Below are 12857 nucleotides of genomic sequence, written 5' to 3' on the forward strand. Positions count from 1 at the left end.
TTCGCATGCTGATTCGGAGGATGATATAGAGGAGGAGGAAGCTGTCATGAGCTATGTGCCAGTGGGGCCATCTTCACTGGTGAGTCAGCAAGAACTGACAGTTGCTGACGTGCCTATGGACCCCAGCCAAATTGAGGAGGAAACAGAGGCCGGTAATGAGGAGGGGGAGCCCCTATTGGATGCAAGAGAGAGACGTAGGAGACGTCGTAGAGAACAGCTATTGCCACGTCACAAGAGGTGTGGTCAGGAGACATAGGGCCACACCCTACAAAGTATAAAAGGGGTGTGACTGGGCTGGAAAGGCGTGGTGAATAATTTGTTGGCGTTTTGGATGCAGTGGAGTTACAACTGTTAGTTTGGAGTTTTTGATAAGAGTCTGCATTCCTGCATTAGCCTGCTGGCCGTCTGCCAAGACCTTTGGAACATTGCCCGGTAACTATTGGACTGATATACACTTTGGAAGAGAACTATTTATTAAAGGGCCAGCTTCAGTCTCTCTAGCCTGCGTTTGTTACTGCCTGGCTATTTGAGCCTCTGCAAGGCCACTCGTGGGAGGGGACAGAACAGTGTGGAGCTCTTGCCTCACAATCAGGAGGCTGTGAGTTTGATCCTAGGTAGAGGCAGATATTTCTCTCTCTGGGCACAATGAGAATATATCTGCTGAACAAAACTCTGCATTGGCGACAGGGAAGAGCATCCGGTCAGTAAACACTCAGCTCCATTCAGTTGCCCTGACTCCACCCTGCAAGGGATTATGGGATTGTTTAACAGAGGGGGGAAGGGAAATCGGCATCTCCACCATTTCCTACTGAGGAAAAAAAAGATGGTTGAATGTAGATTTAGGCATCTACATCCTTGGATTACCTGTTGCAGAGAAGTGAGGAGGTCCAACGTTTGCTGGAGCCTGTTGCTTTTCCTTTTGATTTCTTCCAGCAAGATGTCCGAATGGTGGCGCAGTTCGTTGCACTGCTGGCAAATCAGGTTGAGGGCATAATGGTGGCTGGCTGCCATTTGGTGTCCGTGGAGAATCACCACATGAGCTTTTGCTGTTAAATCCTTTTAAAGACCAAGGTAGTGGTAGAGGGAAAACGGGATGGAGTTATGTCAACATCACGAGGCCAGGTCACCTCCCATAACTTTCACCTCTTCCTTTCTCAATCCCATTCCTTTTCGTTTTTTAAAAATTATTTTTATTATACATTTTCCTTTGTTATACATAACGTTTCCATTTCTGCAATGGCAGTGTACTGTCTCTATCTAAAAAGCTAAAAAAAAAAAAAAGGGCCATAGGATTAGTTTAGTTCCTTAAAATAGAAATCCTTCCAAGGTGAAAATCCACCTTTCTCAGGTCTTCTCATTTGCATGCCTATAATGCCCAGAGATGGGCTGCTGGGGGTTCACAAGGGTTCGGGAGAACCTCTAGCTAAGATTCTGTGCATTTCAGAGAATCCCCAAATCCCACTCCTGGCTGGCCCCGCCTGCCCCTCCCCTCCCAGGAGTCCCCACACGGCCCGCTTTGGATGCAAGTAAGTGCAGGGCGCATGCGGAGGCTCAGGGTGGGTGAAAAATGGGCCTACAGGAAGTTGGGGAAGGCCAGAAACGGGCTCGTTTCCAGCCTCCAGAGGGCCTCCGGAGACTGGGGAGGCCATTTTTGCCCTCCTGGAGGCTTGAGGAAAGCCTCCAGAGCCTGGGGAGGGCAAAAACGCCACCATGGTGCAGGAGGCCAACTAGGCCACGCCCACCATGGGCATGCCCACCCAGCAACCAGGCAGAGAACCCTTTGCTCAAATTTTTGAAACCCGCCCCTGATAATACCTTTGTCCAATCTTTGGGGAGAGTTTTCCTTATCAAAGATAATATTAAGCAAAAAGCATCCTTTGTCCACCCGAAGGAGAGGCGGGGCCCACATTCATGAGTCTGTTTCCCATGGCAACGGGACTCACCTGTGCTGTTTGCTCCAAGTTATCCAATTCCGAGAGCCTTTGCTTCACTTGAGAGACGTTTTCTCCTGTATCTGATAATTCCCGCTGCTGGGTCGTTACGAATTCCAGGGCTTTACTGAGCTGAAAAGAGAGAATCTTTTCTTTCAAAGGAAATAAACTCAAAACAAACAGGGCGGGGAGCATCTTTTATTTAAAAAAGGCACAAAAACAGCCTATGGCCCTCACACTGCTTGGAAATTTAGACCCGTCTCTCTCTCTCTCTCTCTCTTTTTTTTTGTTTTTGTTTTAGTGAGCTTTGGTGCCTCCCATCCCCAGAAGGCAGAGATGAAACTGGAATGTATTAAAAAAGCTCCATCAAAAATACTTGGTTCCAGGATTGGTGTGTGCTTTTTGGGAAAGAAGGAAAGGAAGGAAGGAAGAAAGGAAGGAAGAAAGAAAGAAAGAAAGAAAGGAAGGAAAGAAGGAAGGAAGGAAGGAAGAAAGAAAGAGAAGAAAGGAAGGAAGGAGGAAAGAAAGGAAGGAAGAGGGAAGAAAGAAGGAAAGGAAGGAACGAAGGAAGAAAGAAAGGAAGGAAGGAAGGAAGGAAGGAAGGAAGGAAGGAAGAAGGAAAGAAAGAAAGGAAGAGGGAAGAAAGAAGGAAAGGAAGGAAGGAAGAAAGGAAGGAAGGAAGGAAGGAGGAAAGAAAGAAAGGAAGGAAGAGGGAAGAAAGAAGGAAAGGAAGGAAGGAAGAAAGAAAGAAAGAAAGAAAAGGAAGGAAGGAGGAAAGAAAGAAAGAGAGGGAGGGAGGGAGGGAGGGGGAGAGAGAGAGAAATATTGGATCCATCCCACTAGTTATATTGGCTATCAATGAACTTCTTGCCATCTTCCAATACCAAAATAATTCATTTTTACAATGTACCTCCTCCGATAGAAAATCTAGCTAGGAAGCAAATTTCTCCCTATCTGAAATCATTAGAAACTATCTCCTACTTCCCTGAAATGTCTCAGAAAGACCAAAGTGACTTCTCTTTTCTTCTCACCTCTTGGAAGTTCTGCTCAAACTTCCACAGTTGCAAGTACTGCTCCATCTTCAGCTGATGTTTCTCCCAGAATCCGTCAAAAGCGGTCTCCATCTCGTGCAGTTGGGTGAGTAAGCTTTCCTCGCAGGAGCAAACAAAGTCAAATCACTTGGTGGATCCGTGCATGTTTCTCAATGTCTTCTGTCCTACATCTATCCAAAGGACTCGTAGGGTTTTAACCACAGTTAAATCTAGAAAGTCTACCTTGGCCTTGATATCAACCAGTTTTGAGACTACATAGCCTTAAGATTTATGCCTTTCTTAAGTGAAAACTGGAATTGGGGAAGAGCTGTTGATTCATAGAAAATGGCTAAAATAACATCTATAAAATGGGTTATGGGACACAATACACCTCTTCCTATTAATGCTAAGGAACTTTTCCATTCTTTCTGACCCACCTCTTTCCATGTTCTCCAGCAAAATTGGCCACCTATCCTTTTCCAATTCAACTACTACTCTACATCCTTTTACTTGAAGGAACTGACCTGGCTCTGCATGACGGTGTTTGACTCTTAGCCTTAACTTAACAAACACATTGGACAGAGGCCAGGAAGAAGTGGTGAGAAGAAGAACAAAATGTTAACTCGCAAAGTATCCCTAGCCTGCTCTCAAGTTGTCATAGGCAAGGGGGGATAGGAAACCGACGAAACAGCACAGCAGCCAAAGACAGATGCACATTCCAGACTTAATCACAGCCTCTCTCAAGGCTGTCTCCCAGAGTTACCCACAGCGACTAGAGGGGAGTGATTAAATCATGATTTAATTAGGGCATCCGTTGGAATCCTGACACAAAGGTTCTGTGAGCAGAGATGGGCCATGAAATTTTTACACTTAGGAAATTGACAGAGATCTATGAATTTAAGTCCCTTTTAACTACATGCTTCAGGTGACTTCTTTGGCTCAGCCAATGTTCACCTGATGTTCTTTGAATTTGGGCAGCTCCACCTGAATTTCTATTCACCCAGCCTAAACCTAAGCTTCAGGTTCACGATACTCACCGATGAACAGTCTCCCAGTCACTGGATCTCTCTTGTTGCTGGTCCTCTTCCACACCTTCCATGTTTGGTTCTTCTAAATTAAACAACAACATCTTCCCTTCTTTGGTTACTGCGGTGATGTCTTCCTGCAAAAGACAGCAAAGGCCTTCTGATCCAGATGATCCCCCAACCACCATGAAGATTATTTTAGGAGGGACTCACTCAATTCCCCCTGTCTTACTCAACAAACTAGGGTTTACCATGACTTATGAACCGAACCCATGGCTGAGGGTTGGCAAATTAATACCGCAACAGCAAGGAAATGGCTACGATTTCTTTCAACTTGCCTTTAGCTGATAGTATTTCTCTGTCCGCAGAGCCAGGATGCGCTCAATGGAATAAGTTTCATCCGGCAGTTGTGTTTCGGCCAACTCTATGCCGAAAGATTGCAACATCTGAGCAGTTTCCTTCACCATGAGTGCAAAGCTTTCTATAGCCTAGCAAGCAAACATTGTTGGTTTAGGCATTTCTTCCATAAAATTGGATTGAGGCTCCCCTTAAAATGCTGATGGACCCCACCCTACTGATGTTTTGAAAGGGCTCAAATCTTGGAGTCTCCCTCCCAGATTCCATCACAGACTGATTTGATTTCCAGACAATGATTTCTGGACAATGAGAAATATTTCTTATTAAGTAGGCAGGGCTACATTGCTTTTTATATGAGTAGAGTTTGGTCGCATCCTTCCATTCCATCCAGGTGCAGACATGGTGCCCCAGAGGCTAACCTCATCAACCCAGATTTTTTTTTTTGTATTTTAATGACTCCATAATCCCTTGCATCAGGGTGGATGAAGGCAACTGAATGGAGCTGAGTGTTTACTGGCCGGATGCCCTTCCTGTCACCAGTGCGGAGTCATAAACCCAGAATTTTGGTATAAAAATGTTAACCTCATAGACGTACCGTTCTGAAGATGACCCATTCGCTGTGGCAATACTCCAAGGTGCCTCCGAATTCGGGTGTCAATTGCTTTTCATCGATGTATGTCAATAACTCACTGACAGAACTCAGCATTACCACCTAGAGAAAATGGGGAGGGGGGCGGAGGAAGAAAAGACCATCACAGTTGCTTGTCCTAATGAAGTCCCTTTGGCATAAGTCTAGAATCTCGATTTGATAGAACACTGCGGGTATGTTCGCAGATTAATTGGATTCAGCCTGAGGAGCAGGTAGAGACAATTTGGGGGACAAAGATCACAGTCATGTAAGTTGTATTATTCCCTGTGACACTCCATGGAAGTGAAAACTGAACTCTGAAGAAGCAGGAGAGGAAGAGTATTGATGCCTTTGAGCTTTGGTGTGGGAGGACACCAGCAGAAGATCTCCTGAGAAGACCACAGACAATCAAGGAAAGAAACAAATCATTGAACAAATCAACTCAGCGTTCTCACTCAAGGCTCAAAATGTCTTATTTTGCACACAGGATGCAAAGATCTAACTCTTTCTGGAGAAGGCTCTGAGGCTGGGAATGGTGGAAAGAACGAGAAGAGGACAATCGGCAGCAAAGCAGATGGACTCAGTTACAGCAGCACTGAGAGTATTATTGGGAGATCTCAAGGACAGATCATCAGGGAGGTCTATCTAAGCAAACCAAAGAGTCAACGGACTTGATGGCTTCTAAGCATCACCAAGCAGAACATTCAAAAGAAAACGGCTGAGCTGGCAAAGTCTACAAACTCACAAGCTAAATCAGGCTACAATTCTCTGGGGATTCTGAGCTGTGGCAGAACCAGCCGAGAGAGACAGGATCATAACTAAATTCTGCTTCTGTTTCCTTTCCTCTTTCTCTTGTCTAAAGAGGAGTCATCTTTGGCCAAGGACATCTCAAGCTTCATACAATTCATACGGTTACCGCTGAATGAAGTGCAGGTGTCCTTCAAGATATTGCCTTCACCTTTACACCTATTACAATTAAAACTGCACCATGAAAAATAGCTTTGAAACTCCCCAACTCGTAGAGGTTAAAAATCACCAAATTTCAAGCTGCGGCATCAATACAATTCTGTTAGAAAATGATTATTACCTGACTTGTTGGGTTGGCAATATATAAACCTTCAATATAGCTTTAAGACTGCTGTATTGCATCATACTGTGTCCTGATTGGTTAGCTCTGTAGCCAATCTCCTTAAGAGGGAGCTAGAAACATGGTATGTTTCTCTTTGCTGTTCTTGCTCTCTAATATCTCTGTATGCTACTGTTTGCAAATCCAGAAGAACTTTATTGTGAATGACTACGACGACTGGTAAGAAGACTTTGTTATTGGATTATCCCTGGACTATTGTTTTACTATCTCCTGCTTTATATGTGTATGACCTGGACTGTTTATTGGACTGTGCCTTACTATTTTCTTAAAGTAAACACAACTCAGTGTATCTCTGTGTTGTCTGTGTTTATTCGTAACTACTCTCAATCGCTTTCATGTGTACACCCTTGCTACTCAAGGGTTACACTGTGAATTCCTTAACAAATTCGAAGCAACAGGGGATCTCACCGGAAGTTTGAGAAGGAAGTCCTCTTGGCTAAACCGGAAACCAATGTCGGTAAAAGTGCGCTGGAAAAACCCAGTGGGACGTAGGACCATCACGAGGTGGAGATTCCCAGGAAAAGAAGTCTGGGTTAGAAAGAAAGGCAAATAAATAAAGGTTATTCTTTCCCATAATAGCCAAAACTTAAACCACTTACAAAAAGAAGGTTCTACTGGACACGTAGAGATAAACTACACAACACTCAAAAGAGAGAATAAAAACTTTAAGAAGGAGATAAATAATCCGGAACACATCCACTCCAGCAGCCAATATCCAGATAAGCAGGGATTAACACCAGACAAACAATCAAGCAGGGAAAAAAAATACGCTAATTGAGGAACTACCAAGGAGAAAACCACAGCCCCACCAACGCTGGCAGCACAAACTAATGTGTATGAATAGGGAACAAACCCCACACTCTGTTGCACTGATGAAGTTACCTAGTTGGGTAATGAAACATCTGCACAGAAACAACCGAGCTCAAACAACACCAAGAACTCAGTGGTGAAATCCAACAGGTTCTGATTTTGAGCAGTTCGGAGAACCAGCAAATACCACCTCTGGCTGGCCCCAGAGTGGGGAGGAATGGGAACTTTGCAATATCCTTCCCCCAGGAGTGGGGAGGGAATGGAGATTTTGCAGTATCCTTTCCCCAGGAGTGGGGAGGGAATGGGGGTTTTGCAGTATCCTTCCCCCAGGTGTGGGGAGGGAATGGGGGTTTTGCAGTATCCTTCCCCCAGGTGTGGGGAGGGAATGGGGATTTTGCAGTATCCTTCCCCTAGAGTGGGGTGGGAATGGACATTTTGCAGTATCCATCCCCTGCCACCCCCATCAAACCATGCCCACCAAGCCACACCACGCCCACCAAGCCACGCCCACAGAACCGGTAGTAAAAAAAATTGGATTTCACCACTGCAAGAAATCCACCCTTCACTCCTGAGCTGCAGTTATTTTCTCCTATTGGAATTTTCTATTGTTGGAATAAAAGTTTTAGCAAATTAGCAGCCTCATCCTCACTTTAATTCTTAGCCACTAATGACTCTTCTGTGGGACACAGAGAACAGCTGGTGATAAAAACATAGGGGAAAAACAGAAAGACTTCAGAAAACATTTTAGTTTTAGCAAGGTGGCTCTGTCCCCCGCACGAATGCTTTGGCGTAGGAACGCTAATGAGCACGAATTAAAGTTTCACATCGTTGGCAATTGATATTGTACCCCAGCGTGGGATCTCACACCAGAAATCCAGACGGAAATGCACATTTTCCTTTTACCCGCTGTGCCAAAATACCGCATTTCAGTCCTTTCCCACTGAAATAAACCTCTAAATCTGGATTCCTTCACTGTTTGAATTCCGCTTTCTAATAAGGTTTAAATTCCGTATCATTCGTAGAATAGCACTCTGATCCGACAGACATGTCGACAGCCAACAGAAATTGCAAGGGGGCAAGGCCAGGTATAAGTAAATGAGAGAGAAGACAAAGAAGAAATAGAAACCCAGATGACACCTGTGTAAATGGAAAAGGGGGAAGGAAAAATGCTATTATATAAATGTACATTTATGATGATATGTGTGAAATTAGTAAAATAGAAAAGAAACTGAAAAGAAAGTAAATATAAATAGAAAACCGGGGTTGCTCGGATACCATTTTGGAAAATATTGAATTGAAAATGAGCACAACAAAGGAGAGAGAATGGAAAGGGATCGATAGAAGGGGAGAAGAGAGGAAAGAGAGAGAGGAACAGAAGAAAGGGAAAGGGAGGGGAAATAAGAGTAGGAGAGAAGGTTAGAAGGGGGGAAGAAGGGAGGCGTGGGGGAAAGGAAGGGGAAGGAGAGAAGGGGAAGGAGAGGAGGAAAGAAGAAAGTAGAAGAGGATAGAAGAAGGGAGGGAAGGGAAAGAGAGGAGAGGGAGAAGAAGGGTTGTTGTAAAATAACGGAGATGGAACGGTAGAAGAGCAATCCCGAGCATACTTCAATTGTTGTGCTGGAGGATTCCATCCTCAATTGCTTGTCTAATTTCCCTTCCCTCAAGGCAGACTAAATAAAGTTTTCAAAGCCAGCCTCCAAAATAATTTTCTTTTTTTTCCCCTATTTTTAACAAAAAGCCATTTCTTCAAACATCGGGGTGGGAGGACCCGCAAGGGGGAAAAATAGGCTTATTTCTAGTAGTAAGAATAATAAAGTCTAATAATAAAGCCAATTAGAACATATTCCAGGCAACCTTCTACACGAGCAGCTTAAAAGGCCTGGCCTGGTTTTTTTTAAGGATTCTACCCGCCCCCCTCCTCCCCCAGTCCAGAAGGCCTTGAAAAGAAGAATGCATGTTTCAGTCATGTATCTCCTTCACTGTTCATGGACTGACATCAATCTATTCTCATTATCTATCTATCTATCTATCTATCTATCTATCTATCTATCTATCATCTATCTGTCTGTCTGTCTGTCCTTCCTTCCTTCCTTCTTGATCCCTCCCTCCCTCTTTCTCTCTTTCTCTCTCCCTTTTCTGTCTCTCTTTCCTATCTATCATCTATCTATTTGTCCTTCCTTCCTTCCTTCCTTCCTTCCTTCCTTCCTTCCTTCCTTCCTTCTTTCCTATCTATCTATCTATCTATCTATCTATCTATCTATCTATCTATCTATCTATCTATCATCTATCTATCTATCATCTATCTATCTATCTATCACCTCCTATCTATCATCTCTCTTTCTCTTTCTCTCTCTCTCTCCTTTATGTCTCTACACACACACAAATTCCAAATGCATCCATGTTTTGCAGGAGGTAAAAAAAAGCAGAATGTAAAAAGAGAGAGTCAGATGATTATTTCCAACACACCACGTTTCAACTTGGATGCCAGCCTTCTTCCCGTATCACCCCCGAGAAGCACTTTGGATGATTAAAAGGAAAGAAAGAAAGGTCAGCTGCAAGGAGCTTCCCCTGTCCCCTTCCTGTCTCCTTTCTTAAGCACCCACATTCTGCCTTTTTTTTTGTCCTTAGAAGAAACCCAGCCAGGATTCCTGCAGCTGAATCAAAAGACCAGCTTTCCCGGCTTCCAACCGGCTTTTTTTGCAAAGGAACACAAAATGACAGAGCCTGCAGGCTCTTCTTACCGCATTTCTTCGGCACCACATCTTGCCTCTTGGTGGACCTGCCTCGGCCATCTCCCCAAAAGCAACCCACACGAGGCCGCCGGTGGTGGACCTCTGGTGTCAATGCGGCATTGTCGAAAGTGGAGGCTCCAGCATCAAGCCGGCTTTCTCCCTGGGTTTCTGCACCAGCAGCTGGTCACAGCAAGCTGGGTTTCCCAGGATTTCACCCGGGGAGACCTATGCCCATAATCAGATGCTCTTCTTCCCTTCAAAACTGCCCATTGGGATAATCTGATTCCTTGAGGCTGGTGAAAGCAGAGCCAGCAAACATGCCAGAAAAAGAGAGGAATGGCTGTTGGCCCAGCTACCGGTAAAAGAGAGGGCAGAAAAGGAGAAAGGGAAAAAAAAAAAACCCAGAGAGGGAGAGAAAGGGAGACACTTGGTGGCCAAATACAGCTGTGCATTTTTAAGGTGGAATGCAGAAGTTCCTTTTCTCTTTGGAAGAAGCATCTTCTTCAAAGAAGCCAACCTGTTCAGAGCATTAGGCTAGTTCTGGAAGTCTCTTTTCCAGAGTGGGGGGAAAAAAATAACTTTTTCTGAGTGATTTGTAGACCAGAAAGTTTGGTAGAACACATGTACCGTTGACGGTTAGTGGCTTAGTTGGCATGAGACAGAAGTGCAGGAGGGATCATCTGGCAACTTTGAATATGGCCGTGGAAAAAGAAGGAGAAGGAAGGACAAGGGAGGAGAAGAAACAGAAGAAGAAGAAGAAGAAGAAGAAGAAGAAGAAGAAGAAGAAGAAGAAGAAGAAGAAGAAGAAGAAGAAGAAGAAGAAGAGAAGAGGAGGAGGAGGAGGAGGAGGAGGAGGAGGAGGAGGAGGAGGAGGAGGAGGAGGAGGAGGAGGAAGAGGAAGAGGAAGAAGAAGAAGAAGAAGAAGAAGAAGAAGAAGAAGAAGAAGAAGAAGAAGAAGAAGAAGGAGAAGAAATAATTGTAACATAATTGAAGTAGGTAGGAACAGGCAGATCTGAAGGTGATTATTCATGGTTGATGGGAAAAATATCACTTACTGTACTCGATTTTAGTCCAGAAGGCCTTTCTAACTCAACCGAAGAGTAAGAAGCACAGAATCCTATAGATTCAGTTCTGTAGGTTTTCCGATTTAAAATGTGGCAAAACGAAGTGATGGGAGACCTAACTCTTCATCCGAACCTTAGAAAGTAGCAGCTGGTTTGAACCAATGGACTAGTGTTTCTCAACCTTGGCAAGCCTTAAGACACATGGACTCTAGTTGGCTAAGGAAACATCTCCCAGAAAACAAGCAAGCTCAGAGGGCACCAAGGACCCCTCAGCTCGATTCTATTCCTTGAAGGCAAAGCCCACAAGAACTCACTGCTATTCTTTGAAGAGCCATCTTGACTGACATCCAGGTGTCTAACCTTCTGTCCAGGATAAGAATAAATTTGCTTTCCGGTCTGCGTTGGCTAGAAGATAAGGAAAAAAAAAATCCATTGACAGCACAAAAGTAACATTACAGGGATCAAATCTACGCTGAAATGCAAAATCAGAACAGACTACCTTTTTTGGTCTTTTTTTAAAAAAACCTGATTTGAGAGGCAAACATTGCAATTTTCATCGCAACGGGATTCTAAAGCAGAGATTCCCAACCTTGGCAATTTCCAGGGGTCTGAACTTCAACTCCCAGAATTCATCATCAACGGCCATGCTGGCTGGGGAATTCTGGGCAATGAGGTCCATGTTGACGTTGAGAAACACTCACTTCTCTAAGGTAAGAGTTGTACCTTGGGATCCATGCCAGGTAGGTTAGAACTTTTGTGATGACCTCCTCGGACACTTGGCTGAAGCTGGGATTTTCAGGAAAGGTGACAATCCACTCCTTGCCTTTTCCTTTCCCACCTAGACAAGAAAAATGAAAAGGGACTCAAAGCTACTCACTAAACCATATTCTATCATTTTATCCCTCTCCCCTCCTTCCCTCTCATTCCTTTCTTCCTTCCTTCCTCCCTCCCTCCCACCGTCCCTCCCTCCCTTCCTTTTTCCTTCCCTCCCTCCCTCTACTTTCTTCCTTTTTCCTTCCCTCCCTCTCCTTCCTCCCTCCCTCCCTCTCTCCCCTTCTTTCCTTCCTTCCTTCTTCCCTCCCTCCTTCCCTCTCATTCCTTCCTCCCTCCTTTCCTTCTTCTCTCTCTCCCTCCCTCCATCTCTCCTTCCTTCCTTCCTTCCTTCCTTCTTCCCTCCCTCCCTCCTTCCCTCTCATTTCTTCCTTCCTCCCTCCCTCTTTTCTTCCTTCCTTCCTTCCTTCCTTCCTTCCTTCCTTCCTTCCTTCTTCCTCCGTCCCTACAATGATGAATGGAAATCTCCCCTCCCCACTCGAGTCCTCTCCTGCCATCTCAAAATCAGCCAAAAGTCATCATCTATTTTTGTGTACATTAAATCTCAACATCTGGAGAACAAGGCAGAAAAAGAGATGCCTGCTTCTCCTCCTCCCCCCTCCTCCTCCCCCACTTCCTCCTCTCTTCTGTGCAATGGAAGCCAGCTTGAAACCCATAAAAAGGGAGTCAGCAGAGGGCTTGGCCTTCAACCTTCAGCCTCTGGAGAGGCCAAGTCATCTGATGGACCTTCTTCCCACTTTCCGAAATGCATTTCTCTCCTTCTCAAGCTGCACTGACTCTTGGAAGACGAAGTCTATGTGCTCTGACAGTCAGCCCACCCCTCTCAAAAGACCCAGGGGTCTCCAACCTTGGCAACTTTAAGTCTGGCGGACTTCAACTCCCAGAATTCCAGCAAAGCTGGCCAGGGGCCAGGGAATTCTGGGAGTTGAAGTCCACCAGGCTTAAAGTTGCCATGGTTGGAGACCCCTGTTCTAACCGGCATGAAGAAAAAAAAAAATATCGATTACACTCACCAGAAAGAAATGCAATTCCTTTTCTCAGGTCATCTCCAAGCTCCTTGGCCCGCGATGGGGCAGCGGATTCTAGGAAACACAACAATGCAAAAGGTGTGAATGAACCAGCTGGGCGGCTCACCCTCATCATGGCTTCGGGGTCCTTGAGTTTCCCTTTTGGCAATTTTGGGATCTTGTTCCTCATGTTTCTTGCAAAGCGATAGCTTGTCCCTGATTTCCTAATCTTCCGGAAATCAGTTTAGCCGCCTTCTCCTTTTTCCTCCTCCATCCTGTCTCCTTATGTGTGGTGGA

The 12857-nt window shown here is 44.9% G+C and overlaps 1 protein-coding gene across 1 annotated transcript in view; it reads right to left on the reverse strand.

Moving 5' to 3' along the window:
* The window catches only part of MCF2 (MCF.2 cell line derived transforming sequence), a 39111-nt gene that overhangs the window by 21865 nt on the left and 4389 nt on the right, over positions 1 to 12857 (reverse strand). The window contains 10 exon segments of the mRNA XM_070956525.1: positions 865 to 1056; positions 1944 to 2063; positions 2963 to 3077; positions 4000 to 4124; positions 4326 to 4475; positions 4940 to 5056; positions 6528 to 6647; positions 11037 to 11127; positions 11446 to 11560; positions 12567 to 12635. Of these exon segments, the coding sequence (XP_070812626.1) occupies positions 865 to 1056; positions 1944 to 2063; positions 2963 to 3077; positions 4000 to 4124; positions 4326 to 4475; positions 4940 to 5056; positions 6528 to 6647; positions 11037 to 11127; positions 11446 to 11560; positions 12567 to 12635 (1214 nt within the window).

This window comes from Pituophis catenifer, unplaced genomic scaffold, assembly GCF_029215685.1.
Source record: "Pituophis catenifer annectens isolate HBS135680 unplaced genomic scaffold, rPitCat1.0.hap2 SCAF_50, whole genome shotgun sequence".
NCBI classification, from domain to species: domain Eukaryota; kingdom Metazoa; phylum Chordata; class Lepidosauria; order Squamata; family Colubridae; genus Pituophis; species Pituophis catenifer.